Raw genomic sequence first — 27,224 nt, 5'->3', positions numbered from 1 at the left:
CCCTCCTCTCACAAGGGGCCACATGACACAACTCTGTAGCAGACATAAGCCAGTGGAAAGAAAGAAAGATGGACAAGTTCAGAGCTTACCAATTCAATGCGTGGTTCTGCACCCGTGGGACTGATCGTACCAGTCTGTACTTGCCAAAGACTGTCTGTACTTTCCTCCCTGCAACCACCTGACTGATGCACCACTATGCTCTGATAAAGCACCGCCTGCGCGGCTGGAGATGCACCATCGGCAATCTGTTCAAGACTGAACAGTACGAAAACCGATTGTACCTGTCCGTACAGGTTCACACGTGCAGCTTCCGCCACCTGTACTTGCTGGATTGCACAGTCCTTGACAGCCTTCACCTGTCCGTACAGGTCTGCGCTGTCTCTGTCAGCCTATACCTGTCCGTACAGCTTTGCGCTGTCCTGTCAGCTGCACCTGTACTAGCAGCACAGCCGTCGCCAAAACCTGCAGCACGGACTGTACCTGCTTTCAGTCCCTGTCAGCACCACCTGAACCTGCAGCAGCTCTACCACTGTACGTGCTGTCGTACAGCTCTGTACGGGCAGTCTTCACAACGTTGTACAGCCTGTTCTGTACGGCCTGCTCTTCACACACACAGAAACCAGCAGCTACCACCTCTATGCAGCCAGTCGACAGGTTTTCTCTCCTTCTCCACGCATGTAGCTTGCACGCTTCCCCAAAAGCGAGAGAGAGAGAGAGAGAGAGAGAGAGAGAGAGAGAGAGAGAGAGAGAGAGAGAGAGAAACGTGTAACTCCAAAAGTGGAGTTTTCTCCCTCCAAAAATATCCTAAGGCCCTTACTTTAATGTTTATTAAAGTTCCTAAGGGCCACTTAGGCCTAGGGGCCACCCATGGTTAGAACATTAAAAATATTAATGTTCTTGGTCCCCCTTCACACCTGAAGATGTCCACACATCATTTTCTTTGTCCGGGCACCCCAAATATGAATCATTTAATATTTATTTTGCTCAGCAACCACCATGCCCACACTCGTGCTGTTCCATTTTCACAGGGTCATGATATAGCCCCCTCTTGAAAAATGGCAAGCGTCCTCGATTGCAATCTGGTGATATAGCAAAATTTCCAAAGTGAAATATACAATATGGCAAGATCAGCGTCCCAATCTCTCTAAGCCATGCTCATGTAACAACATTCACTGCAAACCAATGGCGTAGTAGTAGTCCAAGTTGTATACCACTGTGAACCATACACAATCACAACATCCAATGTGACTAGTACACATATATAATAGAAGTCCCATAAACAGATGTATTGTCAGCCATCAGTACCTTCGGGTGAGACAAAAACTGCACCAAGCGACCTCTAGATGTCATCTGAGCCTGTCTCTATCAAGGGAGTGGAGGTGCTACCCCCCTCTTGAGCATCAGGCAATGCTCAAGACCCATGCTCTACTGAACCTGAATGAGCCGTAACAAGAGTCGTCTCCAACTCAACTCCAACTCAAAGGCATCGAGATAAAGCTGCAAAACCTGAGGTGAATCTGTTAAGTCACCTTCCATCCACTTCGCATCCATCGGTGAATAGTTCTTGAACTTCACAAGATAGCGACGGGAAACTTTACCTCGTACCTTTCTTTCCTTATGTGCCAGTATCTGCTCTGGAATAAGAACCTCATCTAGTTCCTCAACTTCCGACTGAGCCTCATCTGATACATCCTTAGGCACATCCCCACGGAAAGGTCTAAGGAGACTCACGTGAAATGCATTGTGAATCCTCCAGTGATCTGGTAGCTTCAAGCGATAGGCCACCGCACCTATCTTTTCCAATGCCTGAAAAGGCCCATAATAGCGCATGCTCAACTTAGGGAATAAGCGCTCTTTACCCTTCATCTTCTTGAGCCTAGCCTTTTCAAATCGCAAAAGAACCCAATCACCCAATGCAAACTCTAAAGCACGTCTGTAACGGTCTGGTGCTTTCTTTTGCTTTTGCTGAGTTTTCTGGAGTGCCAACTTAACTCTCCGATAAGCTTCATCCATATTCTCCACATACTGATCAGCCTCAAAGATCTTATCCTTTGTATGCAAAATAGGTAGTACCTTCTTCCCTCCTTCGACAATTTCAAAAGGCGCCTTGCCCGTCGAGGTATGGACAGTGTTGTTATATGCAAACTCCACCAAAGGAAGATACTTTTCCCATTGTTGCTTGTGCTCTGACACATAACACTTAAGAAGATCTAACACTGTAGAGTTAGCCTCTTCCGATTGACCATCTGTTTGTGGATGAAATGAAGATGAAAACTTGAGAGTTGTAGCCATGTTGTCAAACAACCCTCTCCAGAATAAACTCGTCATCCGTGGATCACAGTCACTAATGATAGACGTAGGCAAGTCATGATACTTGAAGATGTTCGCCATGAACAACTTCACCATATGGTCAACTTTGATCGTCTTACGCACGGGAATAAAATGAGCCTGCTTACTGAACCTGCATATAATAGTCCAAATGCCATCATTCCCCGTTTGTGTACGTGGAAGATCAAATATAAAATCCATGGCAATGCTCTCCCATGGTCTATCCGGAATAGGTAAAGGCTGTAGTAACCCTGGTGTCTTTTGACAGTCAAACTTTACCTTCTAACATACGATGCATTGCCTAACAAAAGCATCAACATCTCTTCTCAAGGTTGGCCAATAAAAGAAAGTCTCCACTGCTTTTACTGTGGCGTCAATACCTCTATGACCTGCATACGGTGGGGCATGACTTTCAATCATAACCTTGAGTCACAATGGCTTGGTAATGCACAGTCTACCATGCATCAACAAAAACCCATCTCTGAGAGTATAGTGCTCATGCCGCTGACCCTCAGACATCTGATCATACAACCTGCCAAAGTCCTCATCATGGGCATACTGCTCTTTCATTTCATCAAGCTCGTGATGATAAGCAAGTGAAATTGCTGAGACATGTGGCTTGCGTGACAAAGCCTCTGCCACAACATTCTTTTTGCCTTCCACATGCACAATCTGGAAGTGGAACATAGACAAAAAGTTTGCCCATCGCATATGCTTCTCTGAAAGCTTAGTTTGCGTGAGGAAATAACGCAAGGTCTGAGGATCTGTCTGCAATGTGAAATCAACCCCAAGCAAATAGTGTTTCCATGTAGAAAGAGCATGAATTACATCCAACATCTCTTTCTCATAAACCTGTAAATGCTTCTCGGCATCCTGCAATATTCGACTCTCATAGGCTATCACATGTCCTTCCTGCATGAGAACTGCCCCAATGTTGTTTCCACATGCATCACACTGGACAACAAAAGCTTTTCGGAGGTCCGGTAATACCAATACTAGATCCGAAGTAAGCTTTTCTTTAAGCTGTTTAAAGGCTGTAATTTCCTGATCAGCCCATCTAAACGGAGTTGCCTTCTTTGTTAAGGCATGAAGGGGGGAAGCAATTTCAGCAAAATACCGTATGTACCGCCTGTAATAGGAACACAATCCCAAAAAGCTGCGTACATCATGCACGGTCCTCAAATTTGGCCAATAAAGAATTGCTTCCACCTTCGATGGATCCATACGGACTCCATCCTTAGACACAACATGCCCCAAGAAGTGTATCTCTTGCAAGACGAACTCACTCTTCTTGCCATTAATAACGAGCCTATGGTTCCGAAGTTCTGCAAACACAATGGCCAAATGCCTTCTATGCTCCTCCTCAGTTTGTGAATGCACAATCATATCATCAAAGAATGTGCCCACAAACGCTCTATGAGGCCGGAAAATCCTGTCCATCATTCTGTTAAATGTGGCAGGTGCATTTGTCAAACCAAAGGGCATAACCAAGAACTCATACAACCCAAAAGTGGTTCGAAATGCTGTCTTATGTCTTTTGCCTCGTGGTTACTTTATGGATTTTATCCTCTCTTTTACAAGAGTCTATGCCAATGCCTTCTGCTTTTTGTGTCTTGGATAAGGCTTGTTCTCCCACACTCCCCCCCAAGCGTTATCCTAGTATACACTTCGTTTGGATTAATCTATGCCTATGACATAGTTTCACTAGAAGTTATGTCTCGTTCTGTCCTTGAAGTAGAGTTACTGGTAGACAAGCAATCTTCTTTGTAGTAGACCTTCAAAAGGGTGAAGAGTCTTCATACTCTGCAAAGTTTGCTTCTTCTTCTTTGCAAGTTACATCTTCTTCTTGTGTCCAAAAAAGGTATTGAGGCTATTGCAAGTCGTAGCAACACCCTATACTAGATTGGCACCCTCAATTGTGTAATTACTTTGATTAAGCTTGATTTTGCAAAAAAAATAAAAATGAAAAGACCCAAATTTATTTTTACTTTCTTGAAGTAGTTTTCTACAAAAGCATATCGATTTTATTGATTTTTGACTTGTTGTAGACCTTCTCTGGTTCGGGATTGTGTGCACTGCAGTTGATGTGGCTGATTCCACTAGTTGAGGTTCAGTAAGTGTAAAAAGAAGATGGCAGTCTTGTGTTGGGAGAAGGGCCCCAGATAGGAAACGCAGCAATGGATGGAGTTGATGAGCCTTGAGGGCTCTACTATACTGGTCTCAGCCGTATCGGCGGGTATGCTCAGCTGGAGATGTTCAAGGTGATGAAGCGCAAGTGAGCAGTCAGTCTCCATTGTGCACAGGCACATGCTAGACTATATGTACAGACAGGCAACATCTATTCATGCCCTGGGCAACGAGCACAAGCTCGGGCGGTTGCACTTAAGGCAAAGCAAGAGCTGTACACAGTTGGGGAGCAGCGATGGTGGGCAGACATCAGTAGCGAGCAACACAAGAAGAGGGTTGCCGCAGCATCGAAAGCAATGGAGAGGCTCTAATGAGGAAGAAAACAATTAGAGAGCTATGGTGGTTTGTACAAGAACATGGCTATAGCATTTAATGAGGGGGGGGGGGGAGGGGGGGGGGGAAGTGGAAGAAAGAAAGAAAGTAAGTTGTATTAACATATTCAAAAGGCCAAAATGACCTATAAGAGAGAGAGAGAGAGAGAAAGAAAGCTGTATTAACGTCTACTAGAGGCCGAACTCGACCTATGAGACAAATCAATGTACAACTCTCAATGTCTTCTGGATGTCCAGAGAGAGAGAGTTGTATTAACGTCTACAAAAGGCCAAAATGACCTATGAGACCAAAAGGTTACACCATGTCCATAAAATACATCATCATGGGTACTAAAAATAAAAATTAAAGAAAGTAACAAGAGCTGAAATGTCACACAGAGAGAGACAGAGAGAGCACGACTCTAAAAAAAAGGTAAGGCAAAATGTTTAGTTGCCCCTGCTTTGCCCTGTTGCCCACGTTGCCTAGCCTCCTCTTCTTCCCTCGCCCTCTCACCTGGCACCACTACCATTTCCTGCTCTCCCCTCCGCCTCCCTTCTCTTCACTGCCCTTCCTCCGCCTCCCTTCTCTTCACTGCCCTTCCTCCGCCTCGCTCAAGAACAGAATATTCTTTAGCAGGTTTCAAGTCGGCCTTTCTTTCCGATTAGCATCATGGCTAATCAACCCCCTCCGGCCACGCGAACCATCCATTCTTCACAAGACGAGCTCGAGACCCTCTTCGCCGAAATTGAGAAAGACTCCAAGACGACACTCATTGGAAAAATCTTTGGCTCTCACCCCTCCTATATCCAAGCCCGCGACTGGGTACTAGCGGCGTTGCGTTCCAACTCCACACTCCACTTTAAAGATGTAAGGGTACTTGGGAGAGGATTCTTCCAGGTAGACTTTGATGCAAAGAGCCTCAAAAGTGCTCAAGGGCAATCCCTTCCCTTTGGGCCCAAGGAAGATTTTCTTCCTCCCATACACTAGCTACCTGTCACCGAAAAAGGGTGGAACTGTAACCATAGTTGTCAGGTACAATACCATATGGGAAAATATGGTATGATATAAAATTTTTTCTTATCGTACGATAAAATATGGTGTTTTAAAACAATACTTATAAACTTAGGTATTTCCAAGTCCAGATATGGAGTATTTTAGAAAGGAGGAAAGCATCATAGTACAGAGGAAGCTCAAACAGCCATAGATAAGCAAAATTTTTATTTTTGGAAAAAAAAAATATTCAGAAAAGAAGTATTTTTTTTCTGAAAAATCCGTACAGTATTCCGTATGATAGGCCGTCGTACGCCGTATGGAAACAACCCTGGCCATAACCCTATCACACTCAGATTCTCAGGTCTTCCTCACGCTTATTGGCCATTGTTGGAGGCCATTGGAACACCCTTTGAGCTGGTCCTCAGCTGCCCACCATCCCACGTTTTGCCAATTCTACTGCTTCCGAGACCTAACTGTCCCTTGATGCAACGTATGGAGACATGAGGCAAACTGGACCAGTGCCGAGTCTATCAACAAGATGGCCACTTTGCACGGGATTGTCCTAGGGCTAGGGATTATAGGAGGCAACGCCTCGGCCAGACTTTCACCAAGAGTGGCGGGTCGTCTCTCACGCCCGCCCTCCAGGTGGGAACACTAGGGCACAAGATGAGCCCTTCCCAAAAGACAATGTACATAGTGATGATGTATTGGGTTAGAGTGATGAGTTTGTAGAGTCATCCTCATAGAAGAATGTTGCAAATGACTATGTTGAGTCCTCCTTGCTTGGGATGGACAATATGCAAGATGCACTTGGTATGGATGCAAGGGACATGTCATCTTATGAGGCCCTGCAGGATGTGCAGTAGGATTTATGTCACGGTGTCCTGCAAGCCACCCATGCATTGCGCACGTATGCAGAGACTATGCACAGTCCAGGACAGAGTGAAGATGTTGACATTGGGCTTTGCTCCCTTCTATAGCATTACAAAAGGTCGGTCCAGGCTCCGGCCAAGCAGTTGCTTAGGTTCAGAATCAAAACCCTCCCTTTGCCATGATGATTATCTCATGGAATGTGCAGGGTCTACAGAGGCTTCCCACGCATAGCAGGAAGCACCTTCTTAAGGATCAGCTCCACCTTGCCATTATAGGTAAACCTATGGATGTGTTGCTTCTGTAGGAGCACAAATTGGATATGTTTCAGTGTGGTAAAACTGGTAACATCCTCTCTTGACACACTTTTTGGTCCTTTGCACAAGGGACCAAAGGTGGGGTATGCATTTCAATGTTAATGAAACCGGCCTCTGGTAGAAACCAAAGTGCGGTAGACAAGCAGTCACCCTTCCACTTGTAGTCCAAATAAATAACAAATTTAACTGGAGCTAGAATGCCCCAAAACTGAAATGAAATCGACACCTGTTGGCCCCAAAGCTTGGCGCCCCTTTCGGTATTTCTTTATTCAAATTCAATGAGATGTAAAACTGAGTACAACAAAGCCGGCCAAGAGAATAAACCTGTATGTCCAATCTGGCAACCCTCAAGACCTCTTAGCACAGAGGATTCACACACAGATCTGTGTCCCACAAAAGCAACACACTGTGCTTCCCTCTGATCAACCAAGACCATTCAGCAGGGCAGCCTTGAGCACACATCTGGCATATTCCATGAGCATGGTTCCACAACTCAGTTCACATATATATCCACTGTCCAGTCTCTGTTTCCACCCTTTCAAACTGCCATACCCCTCCTCTCACAAGGGGCCACATGACACAACTCTGTAGCAGACATAAGCCAGTGGAAAGAAAGAAAGATGGACAAGTTCAGAGCTTACCAATTCAGTGCGTGGTTCTACACCCGTGGGACCGATCGTACCAGTCTGTACTTGCCAAAGACTGTCTGTACTTTCCTCCCTGCAACCACCTGACTGATGCACCACTATGCTCTGATAAAGCACCGCCTGCGGCTGGAGATGCACCGCCTGCAATCTCTTCAGGACTGAACAGTACGAAAACCGACTGTACCTGTCCGTAGTATAGGTTCACACGTGCAGCTTCCGCCACCTGTACCTGTTGGATTGGAGAGTCCTTGACAACCTGCACTTGTCCGTACAGGTCTGCGCTGTCTGTGTCAGCATGTACCTGTCCGTACAGGTTTGCGCTGTCCTGTCAGCTGCACCTGTACCAGCAGCACAGCCGTCGCCAAAACCTGCAGCACGGACTGTACCTGCTTTCAATCCCTGTCAGCACCACCTGAGCCTATAGCAGCCATACCACTGTACCTACTATCATACAGCTCTATACGGACAGTCTTCACAGTGCTGTACAGCCTGTTCTGTACGGCCTGCTCTTCACACACACAGAAACCAGCAGCAGCTACCACCTCTATGTAGCCAATCGACAGGTTTTCTCTCCTTCTCCACGCATGTAGCTTGCACGCTTCCCCAAAAGCGAGAGAGAGAGAGAGAGAGAGAGAGAGAGAGAGAAACGTGTAACTCCAAAAGTGGAGTTTTCTCCCTCCAAAAATATCCTAAGGCCCTTACTTTAATGTTTATTAAAGTTCCTAAGGGCCACTTAGGCCTAGGGGCCACCCATGGTTAGAACATTAAAAATATTAATGTTCTTGGTCCCCCTTCACACCTGAAGATGTCCACACATCATTCTCTTTGTCCGGGCACCCCAAATATGAATCATTTAATATTTATTTTGCTCAGCAACCACCATGCCCACACTTGTGCTGTTCCATTTTCACAGGGTCATGATAGTTAACATCACTTTTAACTCATGTTATTGGCCATGGTGTTATCATACCTACTAGAGTACAATGGATTATGGTTATGAAGGAGAAATTAAAGCTGGGTATCTTGAATATCTATGCACTTAATGTATGGGAAGAGAGGGTGGCCTTCTAGAGCACCATCACATAACTGCTACCCTTGGCTGATCATTCAATTGTTGGAGGAGCCTTCAACATGGTTGAGCAGATATTGGACAAAAAGGGTGGCCGTAAGGGTAGAACACAGCCCTTGGAGAGCCTCCTAGGAGAGATTTATACTTCCCTTCTATGGCAGGGATTGTTGGACAAAGGATTATTTCCAGAGGAGGCCTAACTCTTTATCTTACTCATGGCATAACTGTAGAAGCGGATGAATGTATCTTTGCATAGTTGGACAGATTTTATGTGGATGACTAGGGTTTGGATAGAGGAGGCTCTATTGCCATCTTGCCAGGTACTACCAAATCAGATCATTGCCCGTTGACAGAGAAAAATGGTGCACCTGTTCTTCGTCTCTCTACTCCCGAGCGACCAGCTCGAGCAATCACTCTGTCGATTATATTGCACGTCCATCTGCTAAGCGCCTCTGACAACTTCGCCACTTCACTGTTGCTAACAGCGTCGTCTCTCTACAGCCCGTTTGTTGCTCGGCAAGCTCGCTCTAACGCAAGTCAATTCCAGAGCCCTGGCTACTGGATGCTCACCATCTGTATGCTTTTGCGTATCTGCACGCCACCTCCTATTTGCATCCTGACTGCATTAGAACTATATCATCAGCAACACATGTACCTGCACATATCACATTAGAAATCAATTTGGGGCATTTTAAGAATCTAGTAAAAGTCCTCTAACTGAAGTCTCTGCAAGAGTAAAAATTTCGGGGTTTTTTTATTTCTCCATTTTTGCATCAAATTGAACCTACAACATCAGAGAAATATTGGGGCTTTTTAATTTCTACAAAATCTTGCTTAATTAGGCAGTTAATCTTAATTGCTCCATCATTTTTCAAAATTGAGGCCATAAATCAAGCATTAAAGTGTTGCTAGCTTCCTACAGCATCATTTCTAAAAAGCCTTAATTTCTAAGAAACCCTAATTTTTCCGGGACATGAAGTGAAAATCTTTTATTTTCTCTACAACTATCAGCTCCACATGTTCATGAACACGTTTAATGGCCAAGGTTTCCACAATTAGCAAATGAAGATAAAGTTCCATATGATGAAAGAAAATCTATGGGGATTGGTAAAGAGCACTACCAGCACAGCCTCTTCCTCCGATGAGGGTACAACCATTGTAGAAGAAGCCACAACACAACAAAAACTCCTTAGAGCAAAGAGGGCATATGCCATCTTTTCTCTTGGCTTGGGTGATGACTATTTGCATCACATTTCTGATCTCGAATCACCTATTGAAGATTGGGTTAAACTTGATTTGCTTTTTGGTGCTAGTGCTAAAAACTCAAAGCTTTCTTTGAAAATTACTTTCTTTGAGTTACAATTGGAGACAAGAGAATCTCTTGCTGCACATGTCAACAAAATAAGAAGTCTCATGACTCAATTAGCTACAGTCAAATTTCCACTGATCGATGATGATACCATGGCTGTGCTTCTCAAAAGCATGCCTGAGGAGCATGACAACCTAATCACACCTTGCAGAATGTACTTAAGCCAAGCGTCGAGGGAATCATCAGTGCCTTATAGGAAGAAGAAAGAAAAAAGAAGCAAAGGTCAGCTCTCGTAGAATAAGGCTTTGCGGTAAAGTCCAAGGAATCGTGCAAAGCAAGCCAAAGGAAAGCTTGCAGATTATGTGGTAAAATCACTCAGCCTAGACCCCTACGCTTCAAGCCCTATGGACGGACTGCATTGTGTGGACATGACACTTCATGGCAAGGGCCTTATGTCTACGCCAATGGTCGTGTGGACTGGCACCTCATGGTAGGAGATTAATGTCTACACCATGGGCCAATAGGCTGGGCATTTTGGTGCGCGTACATATGCCCAGATTACGATATTCAGGTTGGCCTGGGGATGTAATATCTACGCCTAGAATGACCATTGCTTAGAAGCGAAATGAAAGGGAGATTGTCCAATACATTCTTATGCATGGCATACTTGCATGTACGAAACTGTTTTTGCATACATTGTTTTACTGCCTGCAAGATCTGTATGTGTAGTTTACAAGCAGGGGACGCCCGCTCGTGAACCGTGTGCGTGAATCTGTATTCTGACCTAGCTTGTGGGCTGCAGACAGGTGGTAGGTGTGCCTCTAAACTCTATGTTTCTTCATTTAAGAGTCATGGCTAAATTTGTTGTTTTGCAGGTCCACACCTCATTTAAGTGTGGGCGAGGAAGTTATAAGTGACTTTCGTTCACACTTCATTAAAGTACGGGCAAACATCTTATAAGTGAGTTTGGACATGGACATGGGTTTGAGCGCATGGCCAAGACTTGGCCACCCTCCCACTCTTGGAAGAGTTATGGGCGCTTGGGAGGTGGCCCAATGATAATCTTTTGCCAAAATTGGGCCAAGGCTTATCCTCTCTTCCTCTCTTTCTCTCGTTAGATGGGCACCTATTTGAAACCCTAATTTTGCAAAAATCCTAATTTTCTAAAATTTTCTCAACAAAAACAAGATATTCAACCTTTTTTATGCTTATCTCTACATATGGTGCTATTGAATTCTGAAACCCTAACTTTTGCAAAAACCCCAATTTCACAATCCTAGTGTTGTAGAAACCTTCAATTCAGCTAAAACCCTAATTTGCAAAAACCCTAATTCAGCTGAAACCCTAATTTCAGCCAGGACTACAATGGAGAATTCTTTTATTACTACTTCGACTCTCCTATGTCTCGGCCTAGCACACACATTTGCATGTGTATGGGTGCTAGTGGAGCATAGCCGCTCGTGGCAGGACACTAGGGATCAGGGAGTGAGATTCTTCTTCGAAAGAAGCTGTGGATTCAACCTCTTCAACGACACAACTTGTTTGAAGATGTTTTCATATGCATGGCTGCTAGTGGAGCATAGCCGCTCATGGCAGGACACTAGGGATCAGGGAGTGAGATTCTTCTTCGAAAGAAGCTGTGGATTCAACCTCTTCAACGACACAACTTGTTTGAAGATGTTTTCATATGCATGGATGTCATTGGAAATCTGGCAAGCATTGCCCATGAAGCTTGTATGTAATCTACCTTGGTAATACAATCAAGTTACAAGGGGGGTCGGCCCTTTCTGGCCTTATTGCAGTGTCATTTAAATTTCAGCATTGCTATCTCATTTGATTTGTGCCATTTCATCATTGTTTAGTAGTAATAATAGTTTAAGTGTGTGACAAGATTGTGCTCAGCCCTACTTGGGGTTATTATCATTGGTATCAAAGCCTAGGATCTTGCTCCTTTCTGTGTAGAAGACAATCCTATCTTGCATACACTAACTATTAGTGCTTTTACACACTATGGCAAGCCATACAATCCTAACGGTCTTCATTTTTATAGATATAGCTCCACCACCAGAGAATAATCCAATATATGGAGGGGCATCCTCGAGTACACCTCCTATACTAGAGGATGATCCAGATTTATGTAGTGTCTATGAGGCACAAGCAACTTTGTGGCAGAGTGAGTGTATACTCAAGAAGGCAAGCCCATGGAGAACAGGTCGTCGATGATGTACACCATGGAACTCATGCAAATGATGATCACTATGGTGAAAATGTATCTCATGCATCCCGTGGTGATTATGCACATGAGGGACAGCCGTCCCGTAGTGAAGGGAAAGATTGTGGTGATTTGTGTAAATGAGAGACAGTCGTCCCATAGTAAATCCGTACCTACAAGTATAATAAACTATAGCACCAAGATAGCTCAAATGCATTGTATGAACAATACTTGATGACGTGCAAGGATTTGTGTTGATGTAAATGTCTGTTTACCTTCCATTTCCAGTTTCATTTTCTAGGTGCCAGTAGTATCATCTTTATTTTTCATTTTCTGGGTTTTTTATCCAGACATTGTATCAGATCCACCATGATGTAACTTTTGGTCTCATAGGTTATTATGGCCTTTTGAAGACGTTAATATAACATTTCATTTCATTTCATTTCTCTCCAATGATGAGATATGCCATGGACATTATTGTATCACTTTGGTCTCACAGGCCCATTGGGTCTTTAGTAGACGCTTAAAATATCTCTCTCTCTATCTCTCTCTCTCTCTCTCTCTCTCTCTCTCTCTCCAATGATACGGAAAGCTTGGTCCCAATCAAGAACGTTTTCCTCCAACAAGAGAAGGAAATTGCAGGCCTTAAAAAGTTCAGAAACATGTGGAAGAAATCACAGCATTGTGTAGGGCTGCATGGACACTCGAGCTAGGGATCCTCTAGAAGGAGTTTACTAAGTTTCAGGCCTCTATTACGGAGAATGAAAGGGAAGATGGGAAAATTGTGTGGGAGAGACGAGAATTAGGGTTAGGTTAATTCATGTGGGAGACATACACAGAGAAGAACAAGGGAGAGAGAGAGAGAGAGAGTTGTGGGGATAAGTCAACTCATCAATAGCATGAGTGTGTGACTCCCCTATCACACATGTATATTGCACTAGTACACATAGTGCACTTAGTACATTAAAAGTACTAAGTGTACTATGTACTATAACTTATGGGCTTGTACACACTATAAGGGTGGGCATTATGCCTTTACCCCAACAACCTCCCACTTAAAGGCAAAGTGCCCTTAAGTAAAGGAAAAGAAAAAATCAGCATGTACATGATAATATACAAGGCCATATCAAGGCTGAAACTGGCCTCATCCAATGCCCATCAAGTGTCTGCAATGAGCAAACCGCTCCGGAGGCAAACTCTTTGTCAACAGATCAGCCGGGTTGTCATCCGTATGAATCTTAACAAGCTGAATTTGCTTGTTCTCTATCACCTCTCTGATGAAGTGATACTTCACATCCACATGCTTCGTCTTTGCATGAAAAACAGGGTTCTTTGCCAACTGGATGGCACTCTGACTGTCACAATGCAACAATGGAATATCCCCTGTATAGCCCAAATCAACCACTAACCGAGATAGCCATAATGCCTCCTTGCAAGCCTCTGTGGCTGCAATATACTCGGCCTCTGTAGTAGATAAGGCAGTGCACTTCTGCATCCTGGATATCCATGACACAGCACCTCCTGTGAATGTAAACACATAACCGGTAGTAGACTTCCGGTTATCTGGATGACCGGCATAATCCGAATCCGTGTAACCATGCACTAATGCATCCTGTTTGCCAAAACAAATGCACAAATCCTGTGTGCCCTTCAGGTATCTCATGACACCTTTCACTGCTTCCCAATGCTTCTTGCCAGGGTTGGCCATGTATCTAGAAACCACTCCCACTGCAAATGCAATGTCCGGCCTAGTAGCAACCATGGCATACATGAGACTGCCACAAGCTGAAGCATACGGAATCTTGGCCATATCAGCCCTCTCTCTATCTGACTGTGGGCTGTCCATAGCACTGAGTTTCACATATGGAGGCAAAGGAGTACTAGTCTTCTTCCCCCCGTCCATATTGAACCTCTGCAAGACTTTGCCAATGTATTCCTTCTGAAACAAATACAACACATGCTGATTTCTGTCCCGAAGTATCCGCATACCCAAGATGTGATTTGCGTCACCCAAATCCTTCATATCAAAGGTTTGATGCAGCCTCTGCTTCAAGGTATCCATCTCCTTACGAGATTTCCCGGCAATCAACATATCATCAACATACAAGATGAGGATCAATAGACTGCCATCCAAAGCTTTCTTGGTGTACAAGCAGTGATCTCTGTCACTTCTCCTGAATTTCTGAGATTTCATGAATGTATCAAATTTATGATACCATTCCCTTGGTGCCTGTTTGAGCCCATAAAGACTCTTTTTCAGCTTGCATACAAGCTTCTCCTTTCCACTCACTGCATAACCCTCTGGCTGCTGCATATATATCTCCTCATGGAGATCACCGTGAAGAAAAGCTGTCTTCACATCCATCTGAATCAAGTCCAGATCATTATGTGCAACCAAGGCTAACACAGCTCTAGGTGTGGTCATTTTGACCACTGGAGAGAAGATTTCATCAAAGTCCACACCATATTCCTGCTTGAAGCCCTTAGCCACTAACCTGGCTTTGTATCTTGGCTTTGCATCTGGTGCAACTTTGAGCCTGTATACCCATTTGCATGGCAAAACCTTCTTGCCTGCAGGCAAAGGCACCAACTTCCATGTTCCATTTTTATGGAGAGAATCCATCTCTGACTTCATGGCACGCTCCCATAGAGCCTTGTCTGCCCTCTGTAAAGCCTCTTTATAACATGAGGGCTCCCCACAGTCAGTGAGCATCAAGTAGTCAACCCCTGGAACAAACCTGTCAGGTGCTCTGGAGGGTCTTGTGGACCTCCGTACCCAATGACCATCATTTGCAGGTTGCTGTCCAGCCTGCATATCACCCATTGGTGGCTCCTGTTCCATGCCATAAGGCTGAAAAATCATGCCCGGTAATTCCTCTAACAGTGGTATATCCATAGGGATATCTTCTGCCATCTCTGGCTGTCCATTTGGACCATTTTCAGCACCATTTAAGGGCTAGTTTTCCTGCTGTAATGGCTGATTTACAGCCCTTTGTTGTTGTCCATGATGTCCATCATCATCAAAGATGACTCTGCCAGGCTCCTGTTGCCTTGCAGGCTCCTTATACATGCATGTTTCATCAAAGATGACATCATTGCTGCGTATAATCTTTCTATTCACGGGATCCCAAAGTCTATACCCCATTTCACCTCTGTCACCATATCCTAGGAATATGCATTTGTGAGACTTAGGATCAAGTTTGGTGCGCATTTCCCTGCGTATGTGCACGTACGCAACGCAACCAAACACTCTCAAGTGCTTGTATGACGGAGGCTTCCCTGTCCATACTTCTTCTGGCACTTTCCCACCAAGCCTCGTGTTAGGTGACCTGTTTATAAGGTGAACGGCTGTCATAACAGCTTCAGCCCAAAAACCATGAGGTAATGCAGCATGTGACAACATAGAACGGACCTTCTCCTGTATGGTCCTGTTCATCCTCTCTGCTGTCCCGTTTTGTGGAGGATCATAAGGAGTAGAGAGCTCCCTCTTGATGCCTTTAGCATCACAAAAGTCCTGAAACTGTTTGGACATATACTCTCCACCATTGTCGGAACGCAAAGCCTTCAGTGTTTTGCCAGTTTGATTCTCAACAAGAGCAACAAACTTCTTAAACACTGAGAATGTATCACTCTTCAGACGAAGAGGATAAACCCACACCTTGCGTGTGGCATCATCTATAAATGACAAAATATTTTGCCCCTCCCAAAGAAAGCTGAGGCATCTCACATACATCTGTATGCACAAGCTCTAACTGAGCATCTTTCTGTCCAAGAGCTTTCTTGTGGGGGCATTGTAGTTGCCTACCATATATGCAATGCTCACAAAACTGAAAACTTGAAAACTTTAGAGAAGGCGAGTAACCCAAACGAGACAATTGCTCCATTCCTTTGACACTCATGTGTCCCAACCGGCTATGCCACATAGAGATTTCCGGCAGCTCGGTTGCATTTACATTAGCATGGTGACAAACACCTGCATGCATGAAATAAAGAGTGTCCACCTTAGAGCCTCTAGCAACAACCAGTGAGCCCTTACTAATTTTCCACTTTCCACGACCAAATGTGGTAACATAATCAGCATCATCAAGCTGTCCAGTAGAAAGCAGATTCTTCTTGATCTCAGGCACATGCCTGACATCATGGAGCATAAGCTGTGAGCCATCTGAAAACACAAGCCTCACATCACCTCTGCCAAGAATTTTGCATGCATGGTTATCACCCAAATAAACCACTCCTTCATTGCCAGCAGTATACCTAACAAACAAGTCTCTGCAACCTGTGACATGAAAGGAGGCACCTGAATCAATGATCCATGAGTGCATACCATGACCACCTGTAAGAAGTGAATGGGCATCAAGTGAAGAAGTAAAGAGGACCTCATCCTCACTGCCACCTGCATCATGTGACACATTGATTTCTTCAATCTTGACTCCACTTTTGCCCTTTGGCTTTACATCTTTGGCTTCATCCTTCTCTTTGTCTTTGCCTTTTCCCTTTTCTTTTTGATCATTTTTCCATTTGTAGCATTGCTTTTTAATTTTTTTTTTCCGAGAAAAGATCCTTTCATTAGTTATGTAAAAAACGCCCGTAGGGCTACAAAAGAGATCTCTCCTGCTCCTAACAGAGAGAAGAGCAGTGAATACATCATGGCAGCCCGGGAGACTCTCCCTAGGTGCTGCAAAATACAAGCATCAGTCTAAAGGACTGAGCGGCTAAATCATACAATGGGGGGGGGAAAGAGCCAAACAGGTGGCCTGTAGTGCCAACGGGGGGATCCCGTGTGTAGGGTGTAGAACGGGCCGCAGCGCCAAGTGGTATGAAAGGCCTGGCGCCGTAAAATCGCCTCATCCGAGTCTCCCCGGATGCGGTCGTACTGTCCTCGCAGGGTGTGGATCAACTCCTGCCAAATCCCCCGAACAGTCTCTGCTGGTGGCTCTAATCTCCCCTCAAAGGCCGTGAAGCACCGGGCCCTCCAGGTGAACCAGATGGTGAGGCTGCTGAGGAGCTCCCATCGTAAATCCCTCTCCTGTGTCCAGCTGGCGGACGAGAAATCCGGTGCCGGAACCAGGCGAGGCTGGCCCCTAATAAATCTGATGGCCTGACTGCCCTGCTCCATCTCATAGCCCATAGCAGGCCCTGACGAAGTCGACCAAGCAGCGGCACCCCACGTAAACATACCCTCTGGAGAGAGGGGGGCTAGAATACACAGCATCCGCAGCCAAATCTGCTGTGCCTGAGGGCAGTCCCAAAGGCAATGTCTCTGTGTCTCCATAGGGTGGCCGCATCGGACGCAGGCCGCCGGAAGACCGCTGTAAACAAGCGAAGTGCCAACTGCTGAGCCCCTGTGGGCGACCAGCCACTGAAAAGCCGAGATCCTGCGGGCCTGTCGACTAGCCCAGAGCCTAGCCCAGAAATCCTCCAGGAACTCCTGTGATAGTCCCTGCAATCGCCAATGCCCCGCTGCCGCTGGAGAAACCGTCCTCCTCGCCGTCAAAATATGCCGTCCCAGCCGAACAGTATACTGGAAAAATGTGATCTCCGTGGCCTCAAGGGATGCATAAGGATCATGCCACTCGTACTCTCCGGGGTCCCACTGTAGCCGGGCCAAGGGGCGCGCTGCATATGCCCATATACGCCAATCCGGGAGCACGTCAGCAGGGTCGGGGTCAATATGCCACTTCCGAGAAGCGGCAGCCACTACCCGAATCCTCTGAAAGGTGCACTCTGCAACCAAAGGCGACTCCACCTCCACTCTCTGGAGTCGGCCCTCATCCTGAATCTCATAATAGAGGCATCTGCCATCCTCAGTGCTAGCTCTAACAGCAATCAGGATCTCCAACTGTGTGAAGGCACCCATCCACCGTGGGGCCACTGGCTCGAGAGGTGTGAACCACTCCTCTGTAAGTGCCTCCTGAATATCATCCCTCATAATCAACCCCCCTCTGAAGTGACTCAGCCTCTCCACCTGGGTCTCCTCTGGTAGACTGCAGAAAGCCTGCCAGTCTCCAAAACTACGAGCTGGGCCTGCCGCTAAAGGTCCCCAGGCTAGACGAGGCCGAGAACCCAGCATATGACCCTGCTCTGTACGAACCGCTGGGCTCCAGATGAGCGGCTGCCTGGCCCGCTCCTCAACACAAGACGGAGGCCGCTGAGAGAGCCCCGGTCTCAGCAGCTCCCAAGCTCTCAGGATACTCAAAGCAAATCTGTCCTCCCATCCTCTACTGAGGCCTGTCCTCCTCATCTCTATGAATATCCAGCGAATCTCTGGTGCCCAAGTACCCCCTGCAGGAGGCGCCCGGGCCTGCAGTCGCTGCAAGAGGAGCTCTTTCCAAGGCTCAGCGCCTGGAAGCAACCCCCGAACAATAAGCTTCCCCAATAAGGCTCTACTCTGATCGACTGGATCTATAATGCCCAAACCGCCCTGAGCCAGCGGAAGTGTAATAACTGCCCATGCAACCTTTGCCCGAGCTGGCTGACCGTCCCGCCCAGACCACAGAAAGTTCCTGATCAGCCTCTGTACCTGGCTGATGCAAGAGCTCGAGAAAATCCAGCAAGACGTAATGTACCACATAGTCGCTAACAGCACCTGATTTGCCACCACCACCCTCCCAGCCAAGGATAGTCGAGCTGTACTCCAATACAATAGCTTCTTCCGAATGCTCAGAAGAAGCGGGGCAATCTGCTGCTCAGGTGACAAATCGAGGCCAATCTGGCATCCCAAATACCGCACTGCTGTGCCAGGAGGAATCCATCTAAAACCGGGGTCCGGACTCCATGCCGGAGTGGGAGCACTACTGATCCAAAAGGCCACTGTCTTGCGCCAATTGATCAATGCTCCCGAAGCTGCACTAAAAACCTGGAGCGACTGCTCTGCCCGAATAAGATTGGCCTCTTGGCCATGCAAAAATAAGCCCGTGTCGTCTGCAAACTCAGCATCAAGCAAATCCTCTCCCCGGACTGGGAGCTGAAGTCCTCTCAACCAACCTCCTCTGCCGTCAAATACATACTCATAGCCTCCGCAAAGAAGAGAAAAAGGAAAGGGGCGAGAGGACACCCCTGACGGACTGATCTGGTCAGCTCAAAACTCGGCCCCCGACCTCCTGCAATCAGCACCTGGCTGCGAGCTGTGGAGTACAAAGCTGCCACCCCTCTGATCCATCCTGGCTCAAAGCCCAGGCGTAGCATAGTGCCCTCTAAGAATCCCCAATCAACTCTATCGTATGCCTTCTCAAAATCGAGAAGCATCACGACCAAGTCCTCGCCAAGAAACCTAGCTCGGGCCGTCGCCTCCCAGAAAGTAAAGATGTTGTCAAGGATACTGCGCTCCTTGACAAATCCTGTCTGAGTAGCATGAATCAACTCCCCCAGGAAGGGCTGGATCCTCAAACTCAAGGCCTTTGCCAAGACCTTGTATACAGTATTGAGGATCGTAATAGGCCTCCAATGCCGAATGTCATCCGATACTCCCTCCCCCTTGGGGATAAGATAGATCAAACCCTCTGAAAAGCTCTGCGGCATCACCCCAGTGTCCAAAACATGCTGAAAGCCCCTGCGGAGGCCTGGCCCCAAAAGGTCCCAATAGCGCATAAAAAAGGCCGGCGTCAGTCCGTCCTCCCCTGGGCAACTATGTCGCGGCAGGACCCTCAAGGCCTCGGCAAGCTCAATCTCTGATAGAGGCGCACCTAGAACTGTGCGCATATGGTCTGTGACCCTCCTCTGCACATGGGCCCACACAGTCTGTCTGCATACATCTCGATCCTCAGTGGCTGGCTCCGCTGAAAGCAAGTCACGATAAAAAGCAGTGGCAATGGCTCTGATCTCCCCGAGCTCAGTAGCTATCGATCCATCCGGTCTACCAAGCTGGCGAACCCCTACTCGCGCATGACGGGGTCCAGTGATCTCAAAAAACTCCCCAGTCACTCTATCACCAAGCTGCGTCCACTGAGAGGCCTGACGACGATAGTAAAACTCATGTCTCTGCTCCTCTGCCTCTCTAACCTCCTGGCGTGCCTCGCTCAGCTGGGACGCCACCCACACACATGCAGGCTGCTGCTCCTGAAGGCGCTGTAGCGAAGCAAGGCTGCGTCTCAGCCGTTGCTCCCGCTCGCGAATCTCTCCCAGTCGTGTCAAAGCTGCAGCGTGTAGAAAAAAGCTAAGATCAATGAGTCCCTGGGCACACTGGCCCGCTGCATCCTGGTCAGAGCACTGACTATCATGCCAGATCCTCTCAATGTCCTCAGCGAGACTGGGGTCTGCAAGTACCCTCTCTGGGATCCTCAACTGCAAGCTGGGCTCCCGTGTCCCCTCCTCCAAAGTCAGTATAACTGGCGCATGATCTGAAAATGAGGTGCCAGCAAGAATGCCGACAGAGCCCCCTCGCTCCCCCAACCAATCGCCCACATAAAAGCGATCAATCCGAGATAGATTAGTCCCTCCCTGCCGGCGATCCGATCGAGAGAAACTAAGACTGTCCTGAGACCGGGAGAAAGCCCCATGCTGCCATGCATCAGTGATCCTCAGTGTCATACAAAACCGGTCCCAAGCTGCAAGCTCCGTGCCGTGCATTGTAACATGACTGCCTCCCACCCTATCTGCCGGGTCCTCAAGCATGTTGAAGTCTCCCCCAACACACCAATGTGCGGCCTCTGGCAATGCATCTGTAACCTGAGTCCAGAACTCTGCTCTGGCACTAGCATGATTGGGCGCATAGATGTTGAGCACACCCAATAGCTCATCATGCATCCTCAGAATGACATACTGTGCTCTACCAGGCACAATGATCCCTCGATCCACAATGGCCTGCCGCCATGCATCTGCAATAACCATGCATACTCCTCCCTGTCCACCCAAAGGACCAAACCCTGCAGACCAGAAAGTGTCCCATCTACCAGGCATCACCGAACCATATCTCCGGATCCTGCTCTCACCCAAGTGGTGCTCCTGCATCATCAGAATGTCAATGCTGCCACCAACCAGGCATCTCTGTAGCTCCTGCCTCAAGCAGCCTCGATAGCGTATAAAGTGTGCTCCGCCAAGGCCCTGTACATTCCATGAGATGATCCTCATGGATGTCCTACTGAGGTGGATGCTGTCTCAGCCGTGCGGCGGGCCTTCGCAAGCGGCTTGGATGGAGAGTAGTCCCCATCCGAACGGCTGCGAGTCTGCCCACCCGGTGTACTGCAAGAATCCCGGATCAGGCGCCAGTGGCTGTGACCCATGGCGACTGCCTCCTGCTCTGACATAGTAACCTCATGAATACTCACATATCCTGGGTCGCGTGCCAAATCTGCAACTATGCGCACGACCAAATGCCGAATCCCGGATGTATCCACACCCCCGGGATCCAAGACAAAATGAGCCAACTCCCAAAGTCGGCCTAGCACATCTGTAACCTCCAAATCGCTCATGTGATGAGAAAACTCAACTGCCTGAGTCTTCAACGTGCTGAGAGCGAGCTCTAGAGTCCACTCCCGGTCACAAGGTCCACATAGAGGGAACGAGAAGGCCACCGCTGAGTCTAGTGCCTCCTCCCCGCGGGCCGGAGGTATCACTACATGCACTCGGATGGGTGCTGGCTCATGGGGGCCCTCTGCTCCAAAAAGCCGTGTGAAGGTATAATCAAACGCCGCCGAGCGCTGTCTAATGCCGAGGCGACTCAGCCGACTGCGGATAGATGAAATCCGTGAGGCCCTAATCGGCATAGGTCTCCTCTGTGATGCTCGAGCGAGGTCAGTGCTCAGCGCCCTCCGGACTGCAGGTGAGCGCCAGGGAGCTGCCAGGACCTCCCGGGAAGGCGAGGCGGGCGGAGGGGGAGGAGGGGGAGGCGAGGGAGGAGGAGAGGGAGCCGCTGCCGAGACCGGAGCGGGGGCGGGAGGAGGCGATGGTGGAAGCGAGGCGGTGGGAGGGGATGGGTGTGGGGGAGGTGAAGGAGGGGGAGCTGGCATCTCCTGGTCCTCGGTCGCTGCAGGGGTCTCCTCCTGAAGGGGAGCAAATCTGTTCCTCACGGGAACCCAGTGAGGCTGAGACTGTGGCTGCTGCTGCAGCGGTACCTGGGCGTGCTGCTGTGGCTGTCTCCCTCGACGGCGCCCCTGTCCAGGCTGCCACTCCGAGGTCTCTGTGGCCTGAGCAGGTGTCCCTGAGGCAGCCTGCCGAGCCGAATCTGTGGGCGGGCCATCCGTGGCCTGCTGCTGTGGTGAGGGCCGAGGTCTCCTGCGAGGGCAGGCCTTGGCCAAATGACCGACCTGCCTGCAAATGAAGCACTGGTTCGGGAGCCCCGAGAACTCCACTCTCTGATCTATCCACCCCCCCCCTATCCTAGGTAGCTGAATGACCTTAGGAAGGGAGGAGATGTCAGATACCAACACTCTGACCGAAGGTAGCCCAGCTGCTCTGGCCACCACTGAAGCTGCTTTTTAATGTGTCCCTTCTTGCCACAATAATGGCATTCCAAATCCTTTTTGGAGCGAGACTTGCTCCTTCCCCTTTCTTGGCTTTTTCCCCTTTGCTGGGATCTCCCACGTGCATTCATTGCATTGGACTTTCCAACAGAGTTGTTCTTCCTGTTCATCTCTTCTTGAAGAAGAGCACCCTCAACATCTGCATATGATAGCATAGCATTCGAATTGCTAGTGGCTGTCCTGAATGTGTCCCAACTCTCTAGCAAAGTGCATAACAAAAAAGTGGCTTTGAACTCATCGTCCATTGCCAATTTTTGATTAATGACCTGGCTGACAATACCATTAAACTCATTTAGATGGGCTGTCATAGACGCCCCTTCCTTCATCTGAAGACCTATGAGTTTCTTCAACCAATACACTTTGCTTCAGGCACTTTGTTGGGCATACAAGTCCTGCAATCTCTGCCACATTCCCCAAGCTGTCTTCTCTTCACGAATGCTGAAAAGTAATGAGTCTGACACAGACAACATGATAGTAGATCTTGCCAGCTCATCCATATCTTCCCACTCTTCAGCAGTAAGAGAAGCGGGCATCACACCCCTTTCTTTGATAGGCTTGTGCTGCTTTTTCTGGAGCAACACATTGTAGCACTGGGTTTGCCAAATATCATAATTATGCGAGCCTTCAAGCTTCTTGATGTGAAGCAATGAAGAGCTCTCACCTGTGGTTGCCATAGCAAAATGCAACCTGTCAATGCCTGACTCCCTGCAAAATGTGCAAACACTGCACCAAAAGCACACAAAGTGCTCACAGTTTTTCTCCCAAGCTTTATCTCCCACTGCGGAAGCAAGAATGCAACTTTTCTCCCACTTTATGCGATGAAATCACCAAAATCTGGTTGCTGCAGATTTTGGACAGCACCTTAAATGTGCTCTGTTGCCCTTCCAAAGTACTGTACAGCAGTACCAAGTGCTCACCAATGATGTACCAAACCTGTACCGGCAAGTACAGCAACTGAAATTGAACCTTTTGGTCACTCAAAACAGTGTAGAGCCATGCCAAAACTTGTACAAAGCTGTACCAAATCTGTACCAGCAGGTACAGTAGCAATAAATGCTCTCCTGGCTGTCCAAATGAGTGAAAATCAGACTTTTACAGTCCCGTACACTGCATACAACAGTCCCGAACAGAAATTGGGCAAAAGCCCCTTGACTGCAAGCTGATTTTTGAGGATTCAAGGCATAAATGTCTTGCCTGCTGCTTTGCCAAGCTCAACAAGCATACAAACTTGAAAAGCCCCTTGATTTAAGATCAATTTCTGATCATACATGGTACATTGACGCACATGAAGGCATCCAGAGTGTTCACGATGCTTCCCCCTGGCCACATATACATCCAAATAATGAAAGCCCTTTGAATTACAGGCACATTGAGTGCTTGTAAGGCATCAACACATTGCCCAAAGCATCAACTGCGAGTGCCTGCATGCAAATCAACCAAATCGGCACAAAAGCCCCTTGATTTGCACTGCAATTTGCTGTAAATTTTGCCCAAATGTGCAATTTCTCACATCATACAGCATGTATGAGTGCTTAATTACACAATTACATCAAAAGCCCCAAATTTCGACATCCAATTTCCTGCAAATTGATCCTGATTGTGACCAACTTCCTGCAAATTGATCCTGATTGTGACCAATGTCACCCAATTTTGCCAATTTTGCTCAAAAATTGAGCAATTGGGCACCTGTACCTGCTCAATTGTTGATTGTACTTGCTCAATTGCAAATCCCAAAAAAAATTTGAGGAAAATACCTTGTAATTTTTTGATTTTTTCTCTGATTTGCAGGCGGGTTTTGTTGTTGCAGGAAAAGGGGTGATGATGATGCTGCTTGTTGTGCAGGTAGGCAATAGCTGAGGAGCTCTGGTTGAATTGCTGAAGGCGACCAAGCTCAAGCTATGGAACTTGCCTCCCAATTGCGACCGAGAGGAGTTTCTGGAGGTGGCCCATGCAGGTGTCGAACTCAATGACGAGGAAGGGAAGGGCCTACGATTTGAATCGCATTGTAGTCGGGCACGAGTTGAATCGCCGTGGGGAAGGTGACGAGGAGCGAAGGGCCTACGATTCGCTTACTTACGCCTTGTGTATTCGCCTGACCACCACGCCTTGTGTATTCGCCTACTTACGCGGATCACTACCACATAGGCGTTGCAGCCGACTGGACCTCTGACTCGCTTACTCACGCCTTGTGTACGCTCCTGGTTTAATTGGCTGTTGGCTACCTTCGCTCATGTGTGCCTGCTTCGCTTAGTAGCGCTTGAACGCTTTATGTGGCCAGGCGCCTTGCTGCAAGCCTACGTAAGTTGCAAAGAGAGAAGAGCTACGCTTTCCTACGTTCAACACAGACAGCTGTAGGTGCCTAGCTCCACCATCATGTTGGAAGTATACTGCACATGCAGAGAGCTGCAGACTGGCTCTGATACCAGTTGTGTGGGAGAGACGAGAATTAGGGTTAGGTTAATTCATGTGGGAGACATACACAGAGAAGAACAAGGGAGAGAGAGAGAGAGAGAGTTGTGGGGATAAGTCAACTCATCAATAGCATGAGTGTGTGACTCCCCTATCACACATGTATATTGCACTAGTACACATAGTGCACTTAGTACATTAAAAGTACCAAGTGTACTATGTACTATAACTTATGGGCTTGTACACACTATAAGGGTGGGCATTATGCCTTTACCCCAACAAAAATATCAGCACACCCAGCCCCGGCCCTGAAGGTAAAGGAGCTCAAAGATGCCAGTGTTAAGCTTCAAAAAGACCTAGAACAAGGCAGGAGAAAAAATGCAGGCCTCAAGATAGATATTGAAGCAACCACTCGATGGGTAGAAGGACTAAGAAGGGCAACATAACAGTCAGCACGTAAATAATGCCCAAAAGTAGACCAAAATGCCATCATATCAACATTGGAAGAGAAAAAAAAAAGACAATCTCCTAACACCGACAATTTCCTGCATATAATGTACGAGTGATTGGTGTCCCCTGAGCTTCCCTTAAAGTAGATGGGGAACAATAGCCAGATGGGCATGAATGGCATGCCATTCATTGATGTGTGGTGAGCAGGGAAAGACATGACCTAGGAGAGGCCTTTTTTGTTTAAATTCAGGGTGCTTTTCTCGCTTTTATGGCCAAACAGATTGGGGATTACCTCACCCCTTTGCAAGTGGAGCAAAGGAAGGCTGGAATGATACACATTACTCAAAGAAAGGAAATAATTGGGCTGTCTATCGTGATGATCGGGTCATCATAACAGAGAGACGCCCACATGACGGGACAGGATCTATGAGACCAAGGATATGCCCTCCCCAACCCCCCGCCCCCTGTGAGTACAGCTTGGACTACCCCTCCCTTGATCTCTCAAGGCAGGACATCAACCGCATCATCCGTCTAGATTTGACTAGACCTCATACAGACCGGACATGGATATTCCCAGTAGAAAAGTTGAGTTTTCTCTTCATATTCAGTTTAGGCTCACTTTGACAAGCATTGTATAAACAGTGATACAATATAAAAAGTAGTAGTTTAGGAATCTGTGCGCTTGTGAATTGTACAAGTCTTCCACTAATCTTTGTTCCATGTCCTGCTGGGGGATCAATATGTTAAGTATGCTACCTTTTTTTCAATACGGCTATACAAATAAAAAGACACATCGTTATAAAATTACATAGCAAACTAAGCCACCAAAATCACTTACTGGAAACAAAGGATGGGCCTCTTTGCTATTGATGGGGTGCCTGTCTCGCTCATCAAGCTTCTGTTCTGCATCATAACACCTGGAAATCCAATACTTATCTTGGTCAGTAGAAATGCAACTGGTATCCAAGTTGCAGTTCGCACTTACAAAGTAAATGCAAGCTCATACTCGTCAGTTTGACCTAGCACATGCATGATTATCTTTAAGAGATTCTTGACCTTAAACAATGCAGATCCTTAGCCTTAACCTTCTAATGTCTCCTTCCGTCTTTGATGACTGGCATGTGGTGTCTAGACTGACCAATAGCTAGTCTTGTTACTCCAAACCTCCTTTCAGGAACAACTTGAAAAATAAAGAAAAAGAATTAAGGATATATTAGCGTAGACACTTTCAAGGGTCCATGAGACCAAAAGTAGTCCATGTAACCCATGAGAAGTTGAGAGTGGGGTTTTGTGGAAAGTAAACCTCCTAACTGAAATAGCTGACAAAGATAGAGCCAACTCTAGGATTTGCTGCATGCCCTTTCCTGTATTTTCAAAATTGTGTACTCTCCGACTGCTGGGGCTGTGCCCTTCCCTCGCCCTCCTCTGCTTGCCTGCACCTCATCCACCCGCCTCCTCCCCTCTGCTGCCCACCTGCATCCCCCCTCTGCTGCTTGCCATCTGTTGTGCCTTCTTCCCCCTGCCCACCTCTTCTTCCTTCTTGCTGCCCTACCTTGGCCTGCGGCCAGGCCTTGCTTTCGGGCCTTCCCCCTCTTTTTCCCATTTAGCCTCAACATCAGAAAATTTTTCCTAGCACTCAATTCGGCCTTTTTTCACTCAAGTTA

The 27,224-nt window shown here is 47.2% G+C and overlaps 1 protein-coding gene across 1 annotated transcript in view; it reads right to left on the bottom strand.

Moving 5' to 3' along the window:
* LOC147603843 (histone acetyltransferase HAC1-like) overlaps positions 1–27,224 on the bottom strand; it is a 149,744-nt gene that overhangs the window by 39,731 nt on the left and 82,789 nt on the right. The window contains exon 11 of the mRNA XM_086796331.1: positions 26,399–26,477. Within this exon, the coding sequence (XP_086652457.1) occupies positions 26,399–26,477 (79 nt within the window). The remainder of the gene's footprint in view (positions 1–26,398; positions 26,478–27,224) is intronic.

The sequence above is a fragment of the Cibotium barometz genome, chromosome 63 (assembly GCF_041138505.1).
Source record: "Cibotium barometz isolate CiBa-2024 chromosome 63, ASM4113850v1, whole genome shotgun sequence".
NCBI lineage: Eukaryota > Viridiplantae > Streptophyta > Polypodiopsida > Cyatheales > Cibotiaceae > Cibotium > Cibotium barometz.
Note: the sequence above shows the minus strand (reverse complement) of the source record. Positions and strands in the feature narration are given on the sequence as shown.